Source organism: Lagopus muta, chromosome 9 (assembly GCF_023343835.1).
Source record: "Lagopus muta isolate bLagMut1 chromosome 9, bLagMut1 primary, whole genome shotgun sequence".
Taxonomy (NCBI): Eukaryota; Metazoa; Chordata; class Aves; order Galliformes; family Phasianidae; genus Lagopus; species Lagopus muta.
The window spans coordinates 6,488,505-6,512,079 of NC_064441.1; the positions used below are offsets into that span (position 1 = coordinate 6,488,505).

Here is a 23,575-nt window from a genome sequence, read left to right on the forward strand (position 1 = left end):
TCTACATAACTTAGTCTCCAACCGAAGTCACTGACTTTAAATCAAGGTAACTCGACAGACTACAGGTTAAATCCATGCACCTACTGCTGTATTCTCCTGCCTTCTTCCCATGCAGAAGTACAAACGTTCACTTACACAAACGGCGTTAATATCTGACACGTGCCCTGTGAACGACTGCCTGCACATCCCATCCCGAATATCCCAGAGCTTCGAGGAGGCATCGCAGGCACCCGAAACAAAAGTCCTCATATCTGGACTTAGAGAGAGACTCATGACATCGCCGGTATGCCCAGTGAACGTGGTGGTCTGCTGACCAGTTTCAATATCCCACAGAGCGCTGCAGAGAAAGCGACAGCGTTAACACCCTGTAGTTGGTTACTGAGAGCTTCAGTTTTATTTAACACTGATGCACTGGGCAGGAAAAAAAGAACATTAATATTGAGAAAAAAAAACTTACCAAGTGGTGTCTCCTGAGCTAGTGACAATTTGGTTGTCATCCAAAAAGCGACAACAGGACAAATATCCTAAAAACAAAACAGTTACCAAAGCGTCAGATGTGAGAGTTGAAACTGAAGGTTACCATCCAAGAGCAGTTACTGAATCTCTCACAGCTATTTTGTAAGCCAGCAAAACGATTTCACAGTTCACAATACACCTCAAAGTGAGACTGTTCCATTTGATGCAGTAAAACACAAAAACAGAAGACTGAAGCTGACACGAGTGTATGGCTGACCTGTGTGCCCTGGCAGCTCTCGGCTCACTCTGACGTTGCCCTCCCTGGTTTTTAAGTTGTATATGGAGCAGATGTTGTCCAGTCCACCACAGGCCACGTAGTTGCCAGACGGTGCGTATGCACAAGTCATCACCCAGGAGGATCTCAGAGGAATGGCATGCATCTTCAGGAAGACAGAGCTCATCAGTGCTGCATCACACCTTTGCTTTCATGTTTTACTGCAGTCATTCATAACAATTCTTGGATTACAGCAGATTAAACATGGCAAACAGACTGCACATCATAAATTTTGTTTTGTTTTAGAATGTATCGCGATCTATGTTCGTGTACATATCAGGATAAAAAAATACCACTATGTCTCCTGAGTGTATATACAGAACTCCTGCACAACATTACTTAATGGTAAAGTATTCTTAACTTAAACATCTACACATTTGTTTGTTCTGGTGAGACTTCTTCGTACAGTTCTTCTGTTTCTGAGTGACAGGTTACAGAACAGAACGGCTGTACCCATGGAAATTGGACAGTTTATAGCAACAAAGCATTGCCCCACACTCTGCCTTAGTTTCCCTCCTGTAACACCTTCTTCTCCACCCCCACCCCATCTGACCTCACAGACAAAGCATTAAATCCTGAGGTTGTCCATTTCCACAATTTAAAGCCAGATCAGTTAAATAAACCTCATCACAGAGGCAGGTAAGAACAGCCAAAAGCTACAGCACTAGCAAACTAGAGGAAAGCCATTATGTATCACCTATTACTTTTGAACACAGCCTACAGTATATCTCCACTAAACAGCCACATGTGAAGGTTACAAAGAAACATCCTTCTAACTGCTTCATTTCATTTTTGACTTGCAAACACACAAATTATGCATGAGTTATTGATAGAAATTATAAATACCTTATTTGTTGTATAACTATCCCAGATAATTAATTTTCCATCTTGTGAAGCACTGACTAGTAGCCTAAATACAAACACAGAGTGAAACAAGTTAGTATTAAAAACCTCTCAAAATAGCCACACACCACGCATGGTTTCCAAGTGAATCAGAAAGACTTTCACTATTGCCATTGTTTTTTAATTAAGTGCAACATTTGTTGGAAAATCTGCAGAGCTGTATGTTACACCACAGAACAAATCTCTGCATCCAAAAGGGCTCATGATTACAATGGACAAAAGAGAAAACACGTTTCATGCTTCTTAAAAAAAAACAACAAAACTACAGTTATACAAAAATATAATAACTGGGTGTAAGAAACGCATACAAGGGAGAGCAGAACACAAAGCTCTATGAACATTTGACCATCAATTGCTCTAAGGCAGAGTGACAGAACTCCCTCCTGGAAGCCCTGTAACTTTTCTTTGCTATACACATGAAGATCCTTTTTCAATGAAATGAAGTTTGCTCTTAAAGTCTCAAAAATCTGTTATCATAGGAGTTACACAATTGCTCCAAATCTTGGAAAATACAACCTCCATCATCCTAGGAATACACCTCACCACAAACCCTTCTCCTTAAATAGAGTCTAAGAGCTTTGTTAAAACTAAAAGAAGAAAAAAGCAAAATGCCTGTGGTAGTAAAAAGCACCTCTCCTTTCACCCAGTGCTCCTCTCATTACTACACAGTCCTCCCTGAATTCACAGGAACAAACTATGGCTGAAGAAATGAAAATCCTAGTCATGGTTCATGGTCTCCCTCTGAGGACACCAAGACTGTACCACACGCCTCACAAAGCTTGATGCTGCTGACCACCTTATTCCTAACCTTCAAGTTGCAGGCTTAAAGACCAATTATACAAACCTTGAGTCAGATCCCCAGTGCATAGCATAAATTTTGGCTAAGTGACCTCTAAGCGTACGCCTCGTTCGCATTTGAATCCGACCCACTGAGTCCAGACTTGTTGTGATCTAAAAATAAATAAAAACCCTTGAGATACTGAGGACTATTTTTAATATAATGATAACTAAACACATTTGAACTTTGATTAATAAAAGCTATCTTGGCATGCAATAGAAAAGAAAAAAATGGATTATCAGTGTCAAAACCATGCAACGCTGGGGAAAAGAAGTTTTACAAGAGAACAACATCATAACCACTATAAGCAGAGCTTCAAAAAGCTTCTGAAGATATCACTACGTCACACTGAGACTACTTCAGGTTATCAAATCTGAAAGTTCTCTATTAAAACAAAGGGAATGAAATCCTCAACATTTACTGCATTGTTACTTTTTCAGGCATGGCAAAATCTAAACGCCAAGTATTTTTGTTCCCAAAGCACATCTGAAAGACACTGATCCAAATCCTTCCAAACAGAGTAAGTACAGTTGACACACTCTATTGTTGGAGTCAGACCATACTGAAATGATGGATTTTTTTTGTTGGTTGGGATTTTTTGGTGTGGCTGTTTGTTAGGTTAGGCATGAAGGTAAAAATAAACAATTGTCTTTTTAACTGTTTAACTTCATTCACCTACAATTCCAAAGTAATTATATAAGCACATGGTACATTCCCACATGCTTGTTTTGCTGTTCCTCCAGTTACCAAACATAAACATGTTAGTCACAAACTGCAGGGTTTGCTTAAATACAAAGGAAGAGAATCAGGAACATACCTGAGCAAGAGTTGTGTCGCTACATGCTTTCCTTGCATCCTGAAACAAGAGAACACAACAATTGAATCCAAAATGCAAAACTGAGCATCAAGCTGAGGAGCAGGAGAAGTAGGACTTAAAGGTTGCTTGAGCATAGCTCTCCTTAAGTCTCTCTTCCTACAAACTAAGTGATTAAAAAGCATTTGAAGCCAGCCCCTTTCCCTGTGCTCACTCAGCAGGCACTGAGCACCCAGGAAAGGAACTATCCAGCTGAAGTAACAACCCCATGCTACGCATAAATAGCAAGTCTTGCATTCACTTCTCTTGCCACAGCAGGTGTGACAACAACAGGCACAAGAAGCAGGACCTGGGGAGCAGGACAGACAGCAGGCTTACAGAAACTTAAGCTGCTGATACACTTCATGCTAAAGGAAGAAAAATACTCTGTGAACACTCATTCATTTTATAGAATGCATGATGTTCAGGCCTTCATACAGATTCTCTGGCTTCTCCCTTTACATTATGCTTACATTCTGCACATTATTCAACCCTACCCAAAAAACAGGTTTTATTTCTGTTTGCACAGTAAGAGAAATTAGACACCTCAAACAGACTCAGTCTCCAGCCACTGGAAAACAAATACAGGCATTCAATCAGCAACCACTTCTGAGTAGCTTAAGATAGTTGTCTTAGATTTAAATAGTTTTATCTTCAATTTGTGCTGTAGGGTTTCTAGTAACAGCAACACTGAAGGATCAATCATAAGAATGCTACTGTGATTGAAAGTACAGCAATAATAGCAGAGTGGCAAAATCTTCAGCTGCAGCAAATGAGAACAGGCCCAAATGTGGCAGCCACAGACACAGAAATGAAGGAAAAAAGCTGCTTACCTTTGGAAGTCCTCAGATAGACAGGGACATCAACTAAGATACCTCTGCCTCCACTGCCAACCCTTACATGAGGTCTGAGAAGGGGTGGATCCTGGCTCTACCCCTTCTGGTCATGCAGCTGCACTGCATCCACCCGAGCTCCCTGGGTTGGCCCTGCCTTTCCATCAGGTGCTCAATCACTGCTTCAGGCTGTGACTCAGTATTTCCACTACACGACCCTTCCCAATTCCCTGTAATTTCTACAAATAAGGCTCAAGTTCTGCAACTACTGGGGCAGGCATCTAACACAGGTGGATGGCCCCCCTTTACCATTAATTTGTGCCCCCCTGCCCAGGAAGTGTTCCACCTATGTGCTAATGACAATGTCATATTTGAGAGAAGGAATAGAAGTATTTACTTACACATTTTGGAACTGAATTCATACATTCAGACCAGGATCTTAACATTCTTTAACATCTTGCTCAAGAGTTGTTTGATATACAACTTAAATGATTTTCAGAGTGTTTACTACAACCACCCTTTATAGCCTTCCTCCCAGAAAGCAAGCTTCAGAGTGGATTAAGTCATCTCAACTTATTTTTAAAGTGTCTGAACTGTAGAAATATTTACAAAATGTTGATGTCTGGAATCAGGAGGGGTTTAAAATACCAGGGCAGCAAATCCCCTAGCACAGGGCTTACTTCATCCACAGGAAGAAATACACTGGACTTTAAACAAGTTTAATTGTTTAGATTAGCTGAAACACTTTAAGGTGTTCAACACCATAAAATGGTTTCTGAATGTGATCTTAACTAAATGAAGCAACTTTTCTTAGAGGCAGATATTAGCAATGTGTCCACTATTTGTACGATTGGCCAAGTTGCAGGCAAGGATTTGCTCAGTAATAGATATAATCTTGATACTTTACTCCTTTAAAAGGAGGAACTTCACCATGAAAAATAAGGAATTAGCAACTCTTACTCTGATCTGATTTCGCAGCTGCTCTGCCTCCTGCCGTAACTGCTCCAGCTCACTCATCTTGCTTCAGTTTCTATTTCACACTCCGCTGATGAAGAAAACCTGCCAATAAGAAGGAGAGAAATAAGTTTCAGTATCGCTATGCACCTATATTTGTTCTACTCTTCAGGAAGCTCCAAACAGGTACTCCTTTAGTACACTGCCTAACAACCCTGACAAAACCAAAGTTGTTTCTACTCCTCAGTTATAATGAAAAATAGTTAAATGAAGTGTATCTTGAATATAAAAGCAAACAAACAAACAAAAAAACCCACAGTACTTTAAAAAATGTTACTGAATGCATTTGAAGCATTGCTCTTCTCATCCATCCTGCAACCTCCAAGAGTGTCAGTCCTCACCCCAAGATGGCAACAGAGAGCAGACACTGAAGCGGTCATTCAAAAACCTTTAAGCTCAACAGTGCTGTGATCGAGCATCTTTGTACACAGTACACAGAACAGTTTTCATTTTAATTAAAGATAAAACCTTAAATCACAGACTATGGCTCAAAGAAGTTTTCTATAACTTTCCCCATATTTTCTTGGCCAAGTCATGATGTCATTTTCATTTAAAAAGCACCTAATTGGTAAGAAGGGATCACAAACAGACATCTATAAAAACATCCTCACACTGGCACAGCCCACAGCAACCCAGAACGGTTCTCATCTGAACAAGGACACAAAGCAGCTGTTCAAAAAAGCAGTGAGGCCACATGCAAGCACACTTTCAGGGTAGTTTTTAGATACAGTTTTTAAAATAATGAACAGACCTTGCATGTAAAATTTTTCAGCCTGTGTAACAGTTTCCTCAAATCAGTTCTCCTCCTTATCCCCACTACAGCTATGAAACCAAGTGACACAGGAGTCCAGTCACACTACAGACTTCAACCATCTCATTCAGCAAAAGGTTTTCCCTCCAGGTAGCTTAGCAATACAACAACCACCCCTGGACTTCTTAACAGTTCATGTGTTGGAGAGGTATGACACTTCCTGCTACAGTGGAACAGAAGTATTTCTTTAATCTACTCCTTTTTTTTTAAACTTTTGTTTTTCAACTGAACCTCCCCTGCTTTCCACAGAACCACTGTGAAATCCTTTCCAGAATAAATCCAGAGCCAGACACAAATTGGATCACCTCCAAATCCAACCTATGGCAACAACAGCATGGGGACTGTAGTCTAACCAACTTTCTCAGCTATACCTAAGGCAACTACAAAGCCTTTCCTTAAGTCTGTGCTCTGTTCAACTACAGAACACTATAACCCACACGTGAACATTCTAGGAGACTACTTTATTTACAATCAATGTCCTCTTTCAGAAGCCAGAGTACATTAACGTTGCTTAGTACACAACAGGTGTAAGATAGATGTAATCCATACACATGTCCAACTCCAAAATTCAATTTTTAAAACCTGTAATCACTTCAGCATGCTTGCTAATAACTGCTTCTACTGTTTCTGAAGTTCACTTATAACTTCAATACAGTTGATATTGAACTTCAATACAGTTGACACTGCACCACTATGAAATGTAGTCCTACCATCAGTTCCAACAGCATCATACCCTCCTTTTTAAAATGCTTTCCCTTTTTTGCTCTAGAACCCACAAAAAGCACCACAGTCAGAACAACGGCCACAATTAGGAAAAGTCAGGGCACCTTTTATCGTCAGGTAGCACTGTGAGTGTATGAGAAAACCAGTGCTCACGGACCACTGATGATCATTCTGCACTTCAGCCATGAAGTCAGTGTTAATGGCTCTATAATGCCACTACTATCAGCACTGTTCATTGTGAATGCCACTTCCATACGATGCTGCAGCAGCTGAACGGCTTAAACGGCGTTACAGCTGAACGTGGCAGTGCATGGACATAACCCAGCTAGCCCTCCCATCCACCCATCTCTGGAATCAATCCTAAGCCACTTAAAGGACAATGCCTTTCCTACCTTTCCTTTAACAAACAAACAAAAAAATCCCACTCCTTTTAGCTGAGAAGCCCTAGCAATATCAGTACATCCTGAAGTGTGCAAGGCCATTGGCGTTATTGCTCAGCTGGGATGCTGCAGTGGTTTGAGGTCAATCTATACCTCACTGCACACAACAGCCTCCAAGTCAGCACTGCTACAAAACCCAGATGAACTGAAAGCTCAGATAAACCAGTTTAAAGTTCTTTCACAGTTCACAGCAGCTGAACATCAAACTCTGAGACACTCTTAAGCTATAGATAAGCACAGAGGTACTACAGCAAACAAACTCAGTGCACAGTGTAACCATCAGACTGAAGTGCATCCCAAGCTCTTTGCTGGGCTGGCTGCCTGCAGATCACACCATGACAGCACGTATGCCCTAATGGCCATTCACCATGAAGTATTTAGCAGAGCTGTGAGAAAGATGCTTCCACTTGGGATTTTTTTTAAACACTATTTTGAGACGCCCACAGGAAATTGGGGAAATGGAGTGGGTGAGGAGGAAGCTCTCACGGATCCTTTCCCAGATGTGCACCAACTCAGCAGCTGCTGGCAAACGTGAACACACAGCCGGTGTCAGAATCAGCACAGCAAAGCAGGAGTTTGTTTGTGTGGAGGCATCTCTGACTTTGATGCTTCTGATTCTACAGTGATATGGTAAAAGTGAGAAAGAGAGAAGAAGCCATGGTAAAGATGCAGCTGTATGTGCAGACCATTACCCAAATCAGATGAAGCCAGATGCTTCTTTCCCAGTGCAATTCCCAATGTGCAGCACGCTGTGCTATGAACAGTATCTGCTGCAGCGAAGAGGCCTGGTGGGAATAAGCAACAGGAAGTGCAGGAACTTGTTAATAATGCTGCTAGCCAGGGGGTATATCACTGCAACATAGCCAAGCAGCCAGCAAACAGGGTCAGGGACACCACACGCTTCCCATAAGGGCCAGCAGCAACAGGAGCGAGCAGTGAGGAGCTGCCATTGCACAGCCCTGTGGCACAGCTCTGCTCTCCCAACAGCTCTGTCCCTGCAGGCTCAGCTTTGCTCCCTGTGGGCTTCCTTGGAGAATATGGATCAATGACTTGAGCGACACCAAAATAAACTGCCACCTCTCAAGGCAAAATAATTAACTGCTATTACACAGCACATCCCGTGTCACAAAAGCCACCAGCAAGCTTGAGTGCTCCAGAGACAAATTATCCCTCATCCTGACTCAGCGGCCTAACAGCTTAATTCTTTGTTCTGCTGGCAGGTAGAGGCAAATTACCCCAAGTTCTCATCTTGAAAGTACTTTCTCTGTAGCACGTTGACTCAAAGGCTGTCTTTTTCTCTACGAAAACTCTTTCCAAAGCACCCAAGGACACAGTGTGCCGTGGTCAGGAGCCGCCTGGAGCAGCAGGTGAGCACAGCCTTAGTGAGACCAGGGGAGCTCCGTGTGCCAGGGTGAACCCAGAATGCTGCTGACTCAGGAGCAGAGCACGATGCAGCTCTGGAAGCAGCTGACACTTGGCAGGTTGCTGAACAGTTGGGCATGGAATGACAGGAGCCTTCCGTGCTGCAAAGCAGAGTTATTCCTGTCCAGAGAAGATTACAGTTTATACATGAGGATCACAAGTAATTCGGTTTCTTTAAAAAATATCTTCATTTAGCTTGTTCCCATGTAAAATTGCCATATAGAAAGGAGAAAAAAATGAGCAGAAGAGTGTAAACACACTCCTCCCCACAACAAAGCACTGCTATTTTTGTATCAGATATAATTCGACTAAGGAGACTCAGAAAAAGAACAGTCTGACCGCCTGGAGTCTAAAAAGCTACCAACTAAAGGATCATTCAAGCGATAACTGTAGTCTGCACCAAAAAACAGTCCTTCAGAACTGAAGTGCTCAGCTATACATATCAGTTCTCCATTTTTCAATGCATATGCTGAGGATCTCACACACAGTAAATATAGAGCAGCAGAAAGCAAGGCAGGAGGCTTCACGATTCACTTCCATGCAATCACCCCTGCTAGTGATCACACAGGTGGCTAAGCATAAGGAATGCTAACTACTGCTAACACTTCACTAAATATAGGAAAATGGCACCAAGATATACTGCAGCTCTCTCTCAAGTGAGTTACACTGCTAACACACAAATCCAGGCCTCACTGAACTTCCACACACTGAAGTCACTTACACAGCCCCAGCTACCTGCCTGCACCCTGTCACTGCTGACAGCCCATGCACAGCATGCTGCTCAGCAGTGGCAGACAGCAGGATTCTCTCTCCAAAGCTGAGCTCTGGTAGCACACACAGAGCAATAGTTTGTGTATGTGGGATGTGCCAGAGAAGCATTCTACAGAATATTTCCTCATCTAGCGACAATACTGCAGACCTACACAGCTCAGCTCATTCATTTATGTCTCCTCAAAGCCATGAATGGAGAAGACCACACATGCTTTTCACCTACCTGACACTCAATTTTCCAAGGAGTTTTAGCATCAATAAACTAAATACACTTAAATCCAAGCAGGCATAATTTGAAATAACAGTACATAGGACATGCAAAAATGTCACTTTGTATCTTTCTCTTCCTATTTCTCTCTTCCAAAACTCCCCAAAGAACCTCCTTCCCTTTTGTAGCTTTAACGCACACTTTTGAAAGGTGCCACTTTACACTGGTTGGGAGAAACACCATAGATTTTTTCAGAAAGGAGCAGAATAATGATTAATTTAACAACAAAAAAAAAAATCATTAGCATTTAAAAAATAAGATTAGAAACTGTAACTGAATTGTTCTGTACGAGTTTGTTTTCACAATTTTGTTTTGTACCACGGGCAAGCAGCTGCCTGGGTTTCAGAGCACACACATATGTAACCCTGGGCTCTCCAGCATTTCACAGGCCTGGTTTCCCCAAGAACAAAACAGGAAACGAGCCTGGGTGTGACCTTGTTCTCTGAGGTCACCACTATTGTTGCACTTCTGCACATTTTGGAAGTGTTTTAAAGCGATACGTCTCCATTATAGCTTTGGTACAAAAACAGGAAATAATCAACCAACGCCTCTAAGAGGAATGGCACTAGCAGAACTTCGTTAAATACCCATTTCTCTCACAGATAACACTCAATTTTAAGGAACTGCTGAATATACGTGTTCAATGTTTCATGTACAGGTGGAAAGCACGTGACAAAAGAGACCCACGAGCAAACAAGCACTCAGTGGGACATGAGAACAGCTTCACCTTCGGGGTGCCAACTGTGGCACACAGCCATGTGGCACAAGCAGGGTCAGGCCAGCTGCTGCTTGCCTTCCTCCACTGAAACACCTTGCCCTCCTCCCCATTATAAAGAATAAGGACCTACTATTGCTCACATATGGATAGCTTGGGATCTTACTAGAACTTTGAAATAAAGCCTGCCATGAAAAAACAGAGTTTCTATTTACCGCAACAACTGCTTGGATGTATTAGCAGAGGTAATCTGCGTCAGACGAAGACGTGCACGAAATCTCACCTTCAGACTTCAGTACTGTAAGCATCAACCCAGAGTGCTTGTCATGAACGTGGGGAGGGCAGAGGAAGCAGCAGTGAGAGCACACCTCAAAGTGCTGCTGGATGTAAACCAGTGCCATTTCAGCAGCACAGCCAACACTGCGTGCACTGCCTGCACAGGAGAAAGCAAACGCATGCGGTGATGGCTTCTAGCAGCTCACTGCATTTGTCTCCACATTCAATTGCTGGGTTGATTATGGTCTCCATGGAAGAAAAACAGACTGACAAATACTGAGGTTATTAACAGCAGTCACAAAACTGGCAAAGGAAGTTACAGGTTAGATACTACCATGAAATAAGAAGTTAACAGTGACTGTAGGCTTGCAGCATTACACACACAGTAAGTTGACAGTTCATTAGATCAGCGTGGTAAGCTCAGAGGCATGAGTTTATTCCTAAGATCCATCTCAAAGTCTAAGCCAAGTACATTTGTAAAACCCCCTGCTCATCTTTGCCAACACACTAGATTCTAGAAAAACAAGAAATTCAGTGTTAAGCGAAAGACTGAAAAAACACAGGAAGAAGGAATTTTTAAATGTCATGAATATTTCACAGTCCAAAAGAGGGATTTTTCTACAAGTAACATTCCTGCATGTTCTGTTGACTTTGCTCATTTCCAGGTCAAAATGTTCCAGTATATAAGCAAAGATTTTTCTTTTCTTTCTTTTTTTTTTTTTCCCCCAAATCTCTCTCCTTGTAACCAGAACTTCATGTGAAATTCAAGTTATTGTTGCTGTCACAAAAGACGACATGATTGCCACTGAAAACTTTGTTCAGTGACCACAGGATTTTCCAATGCTGAATGAACTGCCATTGGATTTGCAATTCAAAATGTGGAAGTGGTGGCAAGAAAGACCTTTGTGAGGTGAAAACTTGTAAGCCAAAGTAACAAGACAGGGATGGTTCCAGTCCAATATTCTCCTTGAAAAGACAGGCAGGCACACACAGACCAGTGAGCCAAAATATTGAGCTGCCTCTTTAAACACTCACCTATCCCCAGAAGCTATTCTACCAACTTGCCCGATACACTTTTAATAGCAAAGAGAGAAGGACAACCCAAAGTCACTTTGAAGCAATCTGTATTAAAGCTCACCTCTAGAAGCTTGATTTGAGATTGGTTTAAGGGGCTCGAGCAGTGATGCTGACTGAAGTGGCACACTCCCCTTCTCTTTTGTAAAGCCAAGTGATGATACACGTAAGGTCTGCTCTGGTTCCTACAGGCACAAAGCACTACTCCAGCAGCATCCTGTTTTCTAGGCATGTGCAGACTGCACAGTACACATAACAGGCTCTAAGTACACAGAAAATGTTAGGCTTAAAGTTGGTGAAGACATTTAGAGAAACTAATAGAGTCTGCAGAGAAGAGCCTTGACCCACACAGATGACTGTATGCTTGACTGAGATAATTTCTGGCTGACAGATCTCAAGAGTAGAGCATTCTCACACACTGCAGGAGCAGAAAACCCAGCAGTACCAGCTACACACACATTGCTTCCTTTCAGATGTATCCATCAGCTTGGAAAAAAGAAATCTGCATTTGATCTATACATAGTATTCTGCACCCTTCCCTCCTCCTCACCATTCAGCCCTACACACACGCTCCCTTGGTACCAAAGCTACAGCGAGGCATTATGCAGCTCACACAATTATGCAGCTGTAACGTTCAGCATACAGCTGTACTCCTTCATAAGAAAACAAGGGAATATAAGCATTTGTTTTTTATACTGATTACCCAAATATCAGATAAAGCTATTGCCCTCACATCTGATTTTAATTTCGCTTATGGTTCACAATACATTTCTGGGCAATTGCAATTAAAAGCCACAAAAAATAAGTTTTCTCCCAGTCTAGAGTTCAGGCTACTTTAGTGGTTTTTACATACATGAATATAAATATATAAATATATATCTAAACATATTTTTCTAAGAGACACTCACTGTCATAGGCCTTAAAATCTACCAAAAGCCTCAGCTTTAGAGCATCACTGAATGACTACAAATACCATATTGGAAAATGAAAACTGTTCAAGCACCAGTTTTCCTTCTTACTAATGCACATAAGAGATTAAGAGTGCAAAGATCATGTAGCCACTTGAGGCACCACTTGTGATGAGATGCAGTTGCAGATATTTATCCTGCTGGGAGCTGCTTTTGATGTTCCTCGTGCAGTACTGCCCCTTTTCATACAAACCACACTGAACGCTTCAGGAAGATGCTCTGCTAGAGCAGTGTGTATTGCTGCTGCTGAGTTATCTTCACAATCACTGGGTTCCCAAAGTAATGCCTGTCTTTCTAGAAAGAATATTTTTAACATACTGATTGTATCTAGCAGAAAGCTTTTAGAAAAGATAAAAACCCTTCTAGATAAAGCTGGCATTATGCTAACAGGAAGTTGTAAATTGAGCTTGCAACTCATTCCACTTCACGCTGTTATGATGCCTTAAAATCCAGATGTATTTTTAGAGATCATATCTCAAAATTCAAGGAACAAAGAACAGATACATTTAGGTAACGTTAACATGTAGAGTTCAGTCGCCAAAAGGTAGAAATTACCTGACTGGGTGTTGGAAGGAAAGCAGTCCTAGATGAAGTTTTCAAAAGAAGAGGATGGAAGAAAAAAAAAAGGAATGAAATACAACACTCCCAGCAGAAGCAAACATTACAAAAGTGACACACTTCTACAGTTGGTTTTGTTGGGTGTTTCTTTTTTTTTAAATTATAAGAGAGAGTGAGAATTTTTCTATGAAGGATGACAGTCATTAGGCTATAATTAGCAGGATTCCCCTGTGGACACAAAGCCCACAGCGACGGACCAGATGCATTTGCCAAGCACGCAGCCACCAGACAGCCCGCAGTGCTGGAGGTTCTCAGCCCACCCCACCAGAACTCCTGCTCTCATCAACACTCCCAGCGTATCTCAAAGCAGGCTGGGTCAACAACAACCCAGCCAAGCACATTGTCTTAGGTTCCAGCCCTCACCAGGAAGCAGACATCGTTCTTCCAGATCTTTGTTTTGGAGCTTTGGGCACACACACTGCCACACACACTACTACTGACAGAATGGCCAGCGCTGGAAGGGACCTCAAGGATCATGAATCTCCATCCCTCCTGCCACGTGCAGGGCCACCAACCTCCACATTTAATACTACACCAGAAGGTTGGTGGCTAAACTTTTAGTTTTCATCAGCATTTGTGGCTGAGAGATTAGTAGAAATAGCTCAATGTTCTTAAATTCCCAGCTCCAGAAGCTGAGCACAAAGCAAAATGTTATCAGACTTGATGAAAAAGTAAATGCTAGCAATGCCTCTGCAACCCCAAAGCAATTGAACTGTTTGCTGAGAACCTCACCTGTCCTTTTAACAAAGTCACTAGGAAAGTCTGCAAACCAGGGCTGCAATGTCACTGCAGAGACTGAGCAGCAAACTGCTCAAGCTTCTGAATTACCACCACTGGCAGAAGCAATTTTTCCTTTTTTTCTTTCATCTTTTTTTAAAGTACATTTTACTTTTGATGCCTACCAGCATTTGTAACAAAACATAATAGATGACAGGAAAAAGAAGTTCCAAATGACTTCCTGTCCCCAGCTACCTGACCTACCCAAGTCGGCACTTATCAACATCTGGGGAGCAGCACTGAAGAGCTGACACAGTTATACAGTCATTTAGAGTGCTTTTACTTGGACTTGTACCATACTTAAAATAATTCAGCTCCCTCTTTTGGGCTGCTTAGATGAAAGAGTTTCCCCTTCTCTGCTGCATACCTTGGAGATTCAGATTGCGTATGTAGTGCCCGAAACAGTAGCTTTACTTCCTGACCACCTTGTTCTGGATGCTTTAGATTGTTTTCTGGTTTTGTTTGGTTGTTTTTTTTCCTTCATTTAGGCACTCTGTATCCAAGCTACTAAAAGAATCTAAAAAGAGTAAGGGCAAAGAAGGTTCTTGTCCCGTAAGCGGCAGCCACAAGAGGTACTTAAATGCATTTAATCCTGTACAAAATGCAGTGGCACTTACATGTGCACCTCAATCTTCTCATCCAACACTGTTAGGGGCACCCAACTCCCCTTCCTATCTCTGCAGTGGAAGTAAAACACAACTTCTTGACCACATGGTTCAACTTACAGGCATGCCTGAGCTGCCCTGAGTAAAACAGCATTGTCTTGGGCTGCATGTAATATATATAACACAGTTAATGTATTAGTAACAACATGTTTTTTTTTTTATTAATACACATTAAAAAAAGAGGACAACAACAACATAAACCCAGCAGGTTGGACACACAGTCCATACCACACAGACCTCATGTCTTTCTGCAAACTCGGTCCCGCCACTTTTCAAGACGTTGTTCAGTGCACCTAATGCTGAGGGTGCTACAAGACTTGATCAGCTCTTCCTTGCTTTCCTTCCCATTACCCAAATGCATATGTAAAGGAAGGGACTCCAATTTACACTTCAATATGCAAGATAAATACATTTCCTTATGACTATTTTTTTTTTCTTCTCAATTTTCTTTTTTTTGGGGGGGGGGGGGGAGGGGGGGGAAGGGGGGTAGCAGAAGCTTTTTAGAATAACTCTGCTTAAAACCACAGTTTTATCACAGTTGAGCGTTTAGTACTCAGACATTATATTGCACTGTCAAAATCTTTCAGTGAAATCACCCAAACTGATCAAAGCCTAGTGCACTAGATGCACACTACAGCTCTAAATTTAGTGTGCTAAACGAGAGCCTGACAAGCATAGCACCTCTCTGTGCAGGCTGAGTATTTATTTCAGCTAACAACTAACCTCAATTGAAATCAGGAGTCTGAAGGAAAAAGTCCTCCTTTTCCAAAATTTGGCTAACATCAACAATCACATCACGTCAGCAGTCATGACAAAGGGCCACCAAAAAGAGACTCATATCAAATATAATTTATTTCAGTTTAATCAACTTTTAATACTGTGTTTAATGTGTTTTGATGTATTATATGGTCATAACCATATGTATGTGTGGTCTTAACTATATACAAGATATGGTTTAGTAGCTTAGTGGGTAGCAATGGTGACAGGAGGACGGTTGGACTAGATGATCTTGTAGGTCCTTTCTAACCTTGTGATTCTGATGTTTTGAATAAGCATCTTCAGTTTTAATGCAAGACTTTAGATGTGGACAAATCCATCAAAAACTGCATTTCAATTTTGATCCAAATAGAAAATGACACAAATCACTTACGTTAGAAGCAATTAGTGCAGTAGATAAGAAAAATAGGGGGCAGCAGGAAAGCTGTTCAAAGGTTTCTTTTCCATCAGGTTACCTCAACCTGCTGAGCTGCTCTGCCCAAGCCTAAAGGCAGTACTGATGGGGCAGGGGAGCACAGCTCTCACGTCAGGGCATCACAGCATCCAAGTGCTGAGAAGCTTCCACAAGTCTTGCTGTGACTCTCACAGCATTGCCAAAAGGAACAAATTCTGGGATGTTTTTGCCCATTGGTTTCAAAATGAGCATCCCAGCACAAAGTGCCTCAGGGAACAACCACCAATGTGCACACAGCAATTCGGGCTCTTAGGGCAGCAGTGCAGTAAATGCAATCTCACTGGCAGAACCCTTGTGCACAGAGCAGTGAGCTGAGGCACTGACTGCTACTTACACTAGAAAACAAACCCAGAGTGCCCAGGAGTCCCCAAATCTGGAAGTATGAAGTTAGCTGCTCTTCCCAAAGACGCCAAGCCAGTCACAAAGAGTAGCTGCAAAATTCAACGCCATATGAGAAACACATCCAATACTAGGACTGATGATGCTGTTTCCCTCCTCATGTGAAGATGAAAATCATACAAACATCATTTAAATCTTACCATTACTCAGCTCTTCTAACAGTGTTTCTAAACAGCAGCATTCAGCACGACTCAAAGACTTGGCTTATACTGAAGATCCATATGATTAATATTTGTCTGAGATCCAAAAAAAAACGAGGAGGGGAAAACTAGGCTTCTGGAAACTGGCAAAGCTATTCTACCTCCAAACCAAGTAGCTCATATGTACGCTGGGTACTTCTCACTCCCTTCCCAGATGAAGTCCTTTCACACGGTAACAGACTGCAAGACCTAAGCCTAACTGAATCAGAACTGGATTTGCTGTATGTCAGCATTTGGCACACTTTGGGAAGCTGAGACATCTTAAAGGAAGTGAAACTGCCTTCATTGACATCACCATGGCCAACCATACATATATATATTTTTTTTAATTAAACCTTCAGGTCAACTCTCATTCATCTTCATAGTATTCCCCCCACACACGACAGCAATTCAGATGAATCAGATCATCAAGTATCATAGGTGGCAGCCGAGCTGAGATCCATCCAAAATAGTGAGGAGCTCACCTCTTGGTCTTTCATTTCAGACTCTCTTCAACTATCAAACATCTCACTGTCTGCACACTGCTGAGCATGGCAGTGCAATCCTAAAGAGTAGATTTTTTAAATTTAAAAGCTGCACCTTTGCATAGCAGTGCCTCTTGTTATCTAGAAAGCTCTATGAAGCTCTTTCAGATAAGCAAACCACAACCTTAAGAGAGCAGCATATGTTCATGCTTTTCATGACTGTTTGCTTTAGCTCTGCTCAATATCTTTCACATAAATTCTATTACAAAAGGCTGGATTACAAAATACAGAAGTTTCATACAGGAACACAATAACAAATTTAACTTCACACTTCAGAAGATGAAGCGTCAGCTCTGCATCCAATTAAAGGGGAGAAAAATTTGGGTTAGCAATATTGCCCATACTAAAAGCCAGGTTCAAGGCACTCAGAAATTGCTGAGTGTGGATTTATATTTTCTGACAGTATTAAAATAAATGATCACACCATTATCACTGTCCATAAGCACTTACACACCATGAGGAAGAGCTGCATGACAAGGCTCAGGGAATGTGAATTTCTTACTGGTCTGATGAGATTTTCTAAAGTGATTCCTGACATTAGAAACAATGCATCAAACAAACCTGTCTTTAGCAACATAGTCCTAATTTATGACTGTGACAGAGAACAGTAACTGAGAAAGATTTACAACACACTGCATTGCGTTGGTTTTTTTCTGATTTAGTTTTTACTTCTTATTTTATCTTCAAGATCTTATATTCATAAATTCTGTGGCATTTTCAAGATTGCCTGATGTTCTAGAAAAGAACTACGTACACTGCATTCAAAGATATTTTGCAAGTTTTTCCTCATGTTATCTGTGAATCCCAGGCTTTTCTTTAAAAACTGTTTGAAAAATAAAATACGTGGACAAATTAAACACTAGATATATGAGTACTCAGCTAAGGAACATTAAGACATAATTGAAACTTTCATTATCCCACATAAATATAACAGATTACATAGCCAACTGTCTTCCCCATAAGATTTATATGACCTGAGCAGTCGAGAGCAACTTCTCAAGCACTTGGGAGAAGGCTTTACAAGAGAACACCCACTATTTGCTGTACCACTTTAATGACGTCAGTTCACATTATACAAAAAAGACATCTCTGTAACATCTAAGTTTTTTATACATAAGATCTCCCCCTTTTTCCTAGCCTTCAAGAGAAAATCAGCCTGTCTCATGGGAACGTCACAGCTATCACACACAAAAATCACAAGCGCTGCAGGAAAAAAAACGGCTAAAGATCCCCTTCTCATTAGGAGACTTCTAGAATTTTAAGGGTTTTTCACATTTGGATGCTTGTTTTTTTGATTTGTTGTTACCGTTACTATTAATACGACTTCAGAGTTCCCCCAGTTGTAACTAACAGTTCTACCTGCTGTTCCTGCCAAGCGATTGTCAGATTAGTGACCATCTTCTACATCACTCCCCCTATTTCTACCAACAGTCAGAGTGCTGGGTTAGGTTTCCACTTCACACCCCCCAGCAGCCACTTAATTCTGTGCAAGAACTACTGATTCCCCAGGTGCCCTGCCTACAGCAGGGAAGCACAGGGGGTTCTAGCAGGCACTCCAAACCCTCCTGTGGTAACACTGCAGGTGAGGAGAGGAAGCCCTGTGCACCAACCTGACTGAGCTGACAGCCGCAAAGCAAAATCCCAGCTACCACCAGGCTGACGCTCTGTGCCACACCATCGCTCCCATCTCTCAACTAGAATCTCAGCAGAACGCAGCTTTTTCAATGAAGAGACTGGACTAGAACACAGAACTACCACATAGTTTTTTGTAGCTGCGGAGTTCTATCTGACTCAAAAGACTCCAGTTCTCATTTCTCTCAACCCTTCTCTGCTGTTCTTTTAGGTGCTGGTTACCTGTCTTTTCTCCCTAGATCCTTCTGCCAACTTCTTCCTTTCCTGGTACTCAGAGAGCAGCTGCTGCTCTATCAGTTCAGAAATATATCACAAATAACCAGATTCAACTCCAAGCTATTTTTTTCTCAACTCCTAAACTCCTTTAGCTTCGCTGCTTTTAGGCAATCACCTCAGCACTAAGCACAGTCGGAAAAGCAAATACTGCAAAAGAAGTGAATAAAAAAAACCTGAACGCCGAAAGCAGCGCTGTGCCTCAGAGGAGTGTCACCACAGCACCTCATGACGGTGCATTTTTTCGAAAGACGGAGCACCTCCAGACAGCGCTCCGCCACAGCGCACGCCCAGCTCAACCCCGTTATCCCACGACGATTTCACGGGGCGCCCAAAGCCAGGCGAGCGCCGATAGGAAAAAAACCCAAACAAGCGGCAGAAAGCAGGAGAACGGGAACGCACATAAAGGAAAGCGAGAACTCCGCCCGCATTCCCGCAGTAGATAAGCGGCTCCGAGCCGCGCTCCCTCAGCCCGGCCGGGCCGCCCCGCTCCGTGCCGGCAGCGATAGAGCCGCACGGCCGCTAGCCCGCTGCGCGGGATGGCTTCCGGACGGCAGGCGCCTCCCCGCCGCCCCCACGCAGCCCCTCGGGGCCCCGAGCCGGATCGGGCGGCTCCAGGGACGCGGTGTTCAACGCGGATTTTCCCCCCCTCCCCACCCCGAGCCCCTTCGAGCGCCGCTCCGCACAGGGGCGCCGTTCCGCACAGGGGCCCCGCCCCGCCCTGCCCTGTCCTGCCCCGCCGGCAGGCTGTGACGGCGCTGCGGCTCCGCGGCTCGGCGCCCACCCCGGCCCTCCTCCGCGCCGCGCCCCCCGCCCAGTACCTGCCCTGTCCTGCCGCCTGCGGGTCGCGGCGCTGCCGGCCGCGCTGGGGCCACACTGGCGGCAACGCCCGCCTCGGCTCTGTCTCCCTGTCCCTCCCGGCCGCACTCCCTCCGCCGAGCGCCGCCGCCGCCTCCTCCCCCCGGCGCAGCGGCGCGGTGGTGCCGCCCGCGCTCTCCCCGCCCCGCCCGCGGGATGTGGCCGCCCGGCAGGGGCGGGGCGCGGCGGCCGAGGGCAGCTCCTGGGGCGGCCGAGAGGCTTCCCCGGCCCTGCCTCGAGGGGGCCCCACCCGCGGGCGCGAGGGCCGAGCCTACCCCGGGCGGTGCCGCCCGAGGCGGGGAGCGCCCGGCGGCCGCCGCTCTCTCGTAGCCCGCTCTGCCGCGCGTCTCCCGGCGCTGCGCGGGCTGCGCTCGGGGCTGCGCTCGGGGCTCTCCTCAGGCCGCCCCACCGCCGCCCTCGCGGCCCAGAGGGACCGCCGCCCCACCGGCCGCGCTCCGTCTGCCCGCCCCTGGGGCTTGGCCTCCCGCCGCCTCGGCCCGGGCGGGCAGTACCTGGTGGCCGGGCGGCGGTCCGCGCGGGTGTCACCGAGCCGCCGCCTCCATGGCGCTCGGTCGCGGCGGGAGGAGCTCCTCCCCCTCCCGCATGGACCCGGGCAACGTGACGGGCCGTTGCCATGGCGGCGCCTCGCTGACGTCAGAGCGCTTAAAGATACAGCGCCCCCCCGGAGGTGGCCTCGAGGGGCAGGGGGCCCTCAGGCGGAGCCCGCGGCGGCGCCTTTGAGCGGCCTTCCCTCCCTTCCCCTTCCTTTCTCTTCCTTCTGCCCGTAACACATAGCTTTGTTCTGTGAGGAGTTGCCGGGAGCAGCCGCCCCGGGCTCCGGAGCTGGACTAGGGTGTCACAGAATATCCCGAGTTGGAAGGCGGTCCGGCTCCTGGCTCCACACTGCACCACCCAAACCCTGTGTCTGGGAGTGGTGTCCAAAGGCTCCTTGAGCTCTGCTACCTGTTCCATGCCCACCACCTCCTGCTGAAGAGCCTGGTCCTAGGAAGGGCGGTTGTGATGTCTACAAGTGGATATTCAAATCCCGTATCCCTCATAACCCCACAGCCTTTGGTGGTGAATCCACAACGTGGGTCCATCACAGCAGAACTGCCTGGGCACCATCCATCCAGGCACAGCTCAGCCTGTCAGACTTCAACCTCAGCCCACACGGTGGCCCTCTGCTTTGTGCCCCATCTCCCCCAGCCCCACTGTGTCACAGGAACACCTCCACGGCTGCCTCAAATGTTGTCTCAGCTTTGCCATGGATGCAAGGTCCACATTCTGCTTCCCTCTGCTGCCATACATCTGTGCTCCATTTACCAAAGGACAGATGTCGCTCAGCAATACGTTTACTTTGCTTTTAATGAGTGATCGTGTGGAAAAAACCAACAGTGAGCAGGTTTCAGTTTGCTGTACTTTAGCTGAATAGGAAAAATCATCTTTTTTCAGAGTCACTATAATGCTGTAAAAGTCGCTCATCTTTTCATAAAAGGAACATATGGGCACAAAGACAGTTCCCCTTAAACTAAGCTTGTTCCCTTACATTTTTCTTAATTCAATCTTTGTCTCTCTGAGCAGTGATTGCTGACAAGATATTGTCCCTGAATGGACATATCATTTCTCATCTTCTCTTTTGGAGCAGCTCTGGAAAATCACAAGCCGTAAACAAAGCCCCAGAAACGTTCAGATGGTATTTAGGTAGTTGCATCTTATGAAATTACCAGTCTTTGCCCTTCCAGTGGAGCAAATTAAAACATTTTATAAAAAAATTACATAATTTATCCTCATGACTCATTTGGGAGACAGAGAAGTTTCTTAGCAGATGGGAAAATGAAGCACACAGGACATGGCTCTCAGCAGGGGAACTCGTCTTGCAGAAGTGGCATTGCTGCAGCTGTGATGGTCTGGGGCTTACAGCAAAGCTCTTTGCAGGAAGGAATCTCCTTTCTCAGACAGATAAAAGGAATTATCTCTTTCTGTTAAACTTCTCATCCACTGTGCGCCCCGTTTAGGAGTTCTTTACAAAAAGAAGTTGTGAATCCCCAGTCCTGCTAGTGGCAATATTTTACAACCCATTTTTATCCATATTTGTTTCTAATCATCGGTTTCAGATGCTAAATCCTACTCTGCAAAATCAGTGATCCCCTAATGGAGATTTTCTTATGCCAGTTCAGCAATACACTTTATATTATTTCAGACTCAGTTTTTTCCTGCAGTGATCAAGAAATGCTGAGGTACAGTGCCAGATGAGTTTTTAAAATCCATCTAGATCAGTTTCTCTAACATGTTCTCTTTGAATTATGAGTGACTGCAGCCAGCAGAGCAATTCAGTTTCTGATAGATTAAATCCTTCTGGAGGTCCCCACTGCTCGGATTCCTGCCTGGTGAGTTGGAGCCATCCCAGATGGGAAGGCAGAGGAAGGGAACCTGCTGGAGGCTGTGCTGACTCAGCTCTAACTGAAAACCTCTGCCAAGGCAGCTCCAGCACACCCTAACCACTCTTTGGATGGATTTGTTATGAAATACTGTGTGCTAGAGCAGTGATCTGGTATTAGGAAGCAATGAGGTATTTTCTCAAAAACAGCTCAGTCTTGGCAGGGCTGGAGCCCAAAAGATGTAAAGACAAGCATGCACACAATCTAAATGGCTAAAAGTACAACCAAACTCCATGCATGCTTTTCTCAGTCCCAGAAGAATGCAGAGTTCATTATCAGTGTGGTACTTTCCATGTTCCAGAAAGTCCCCACCTTTCATCAGCCCATTATCTAATTCCTTCCCAAACCACTTCAGAATATACAAGAAGTAATCATATACAAGAAGTAATCATACTTCAGGAGGCAAGTAAAAAAAAGGAGATAACCAAGAGACAAAAAGATCCAGAGGGAATCCCCTCCACTGGCACAAATGAATCACAGGAGCCTTTTCATGGACTTCAGGAAAACTAAAGAAAAACTAAGTTGCTAGACTTCAACATTAATGTACTGACATAGCAATCCACTTTCTTGACACCTCTACAGTAGCAACACTGTTTTTCTCTCATCCATGTTCTTAGCATTGGCTAAATTAGAACCCTCCTGCAGGAGGAACACTTCTTTTCTTTTGTTTTGTTCTCATTCTTTGTTTATCATGGGCAGCACTTCTACTGCAATCCATACAGCCATTCAGGTGAGATATACTAACCCATCTCTTTTTCCCCTCACATTTCCACCTTTCCCTTCAGATCTAGGAACTAAAACGGTGATCAACCCCTTGCTAGGAAGTAAGCCAGCTCACTTCATTTTTCCTTAAAACCTTATGAGGAGCTAGAGACCTGAAAGCTCACTTGTTTTACTGATAATGTTTAATTGTCCGATTAGGTAGGATTACACAGACTATCCTTATATGCATGAAGAGACAATGTGCCCAAATCCCTTTGCTTGCTCGGTCTCACAGCTGGAGCAGGACAGATGATATTTTACCATTCTGTCAGCAACTCTGCTTACAGAGGCTTGACCTCTCCCAGTAAACAGGGCAGTGCCTTCTCTGTGCTCCAGCTGATGCTCTGCATGACATGCATGGTGGCAGTTCAGTCTGGATGACGGAAGAAAGGAGAGTGAATACATATACATAGATGCTTTACATATGGCATGTATGTGTGTGTATTTATGAATAATATCTATTAAAGTTTCTTTCAGACAAAGTGATGCAGGATAATGG

At 44.1% G+C, this 23,575-nt stretch overlaps 1 protein-coding gene across 1 annotated transcript in view; it reads right to left on the reverse strand.

Annotated features, from left to right (window-relative positions):
- GNB4 (G protein subunit beta 4) overlaps positions 1-19,992 on the reverse strand; it is a 26,439-nt gene extending 6,447 nt beyond the window's left edge. The window contains exons 1-8 of the mRNA XM_048954711.1: positions 19,840-19,992; positions 5,178-5,276; positions 3,349-3,387; positions 2,538-2,644; positions 1,637-1,700; positions 734-896; positions 458-524; positions 136-337 (exon numbers count right to left, since the gene is read on the reverse strand). Of these exons, the coding sequence (XP_048810668.1) occupies positions 136-337; positions 458-524; positions 734-896; positions 1,637-1,700; positions 2,538-2,644; positions 3,349-3,387; positions 5,178-5,234 (699 nt within the window). The 5' untranslated portion in view covers positions 5,235-5,276; positions 19,840-19,992. The remainder of the gene's footprint in view (positions 1-135; positions 338-457; positions 525-733; positions 897-1,636; positions 1,701-2,537; positions 2,645-3,348; positions 3,388-5,177; positions 5,277-19,839) is intronic.
- Positions 19,993-23,575: the final 3,583 nt, after the last annotated feature.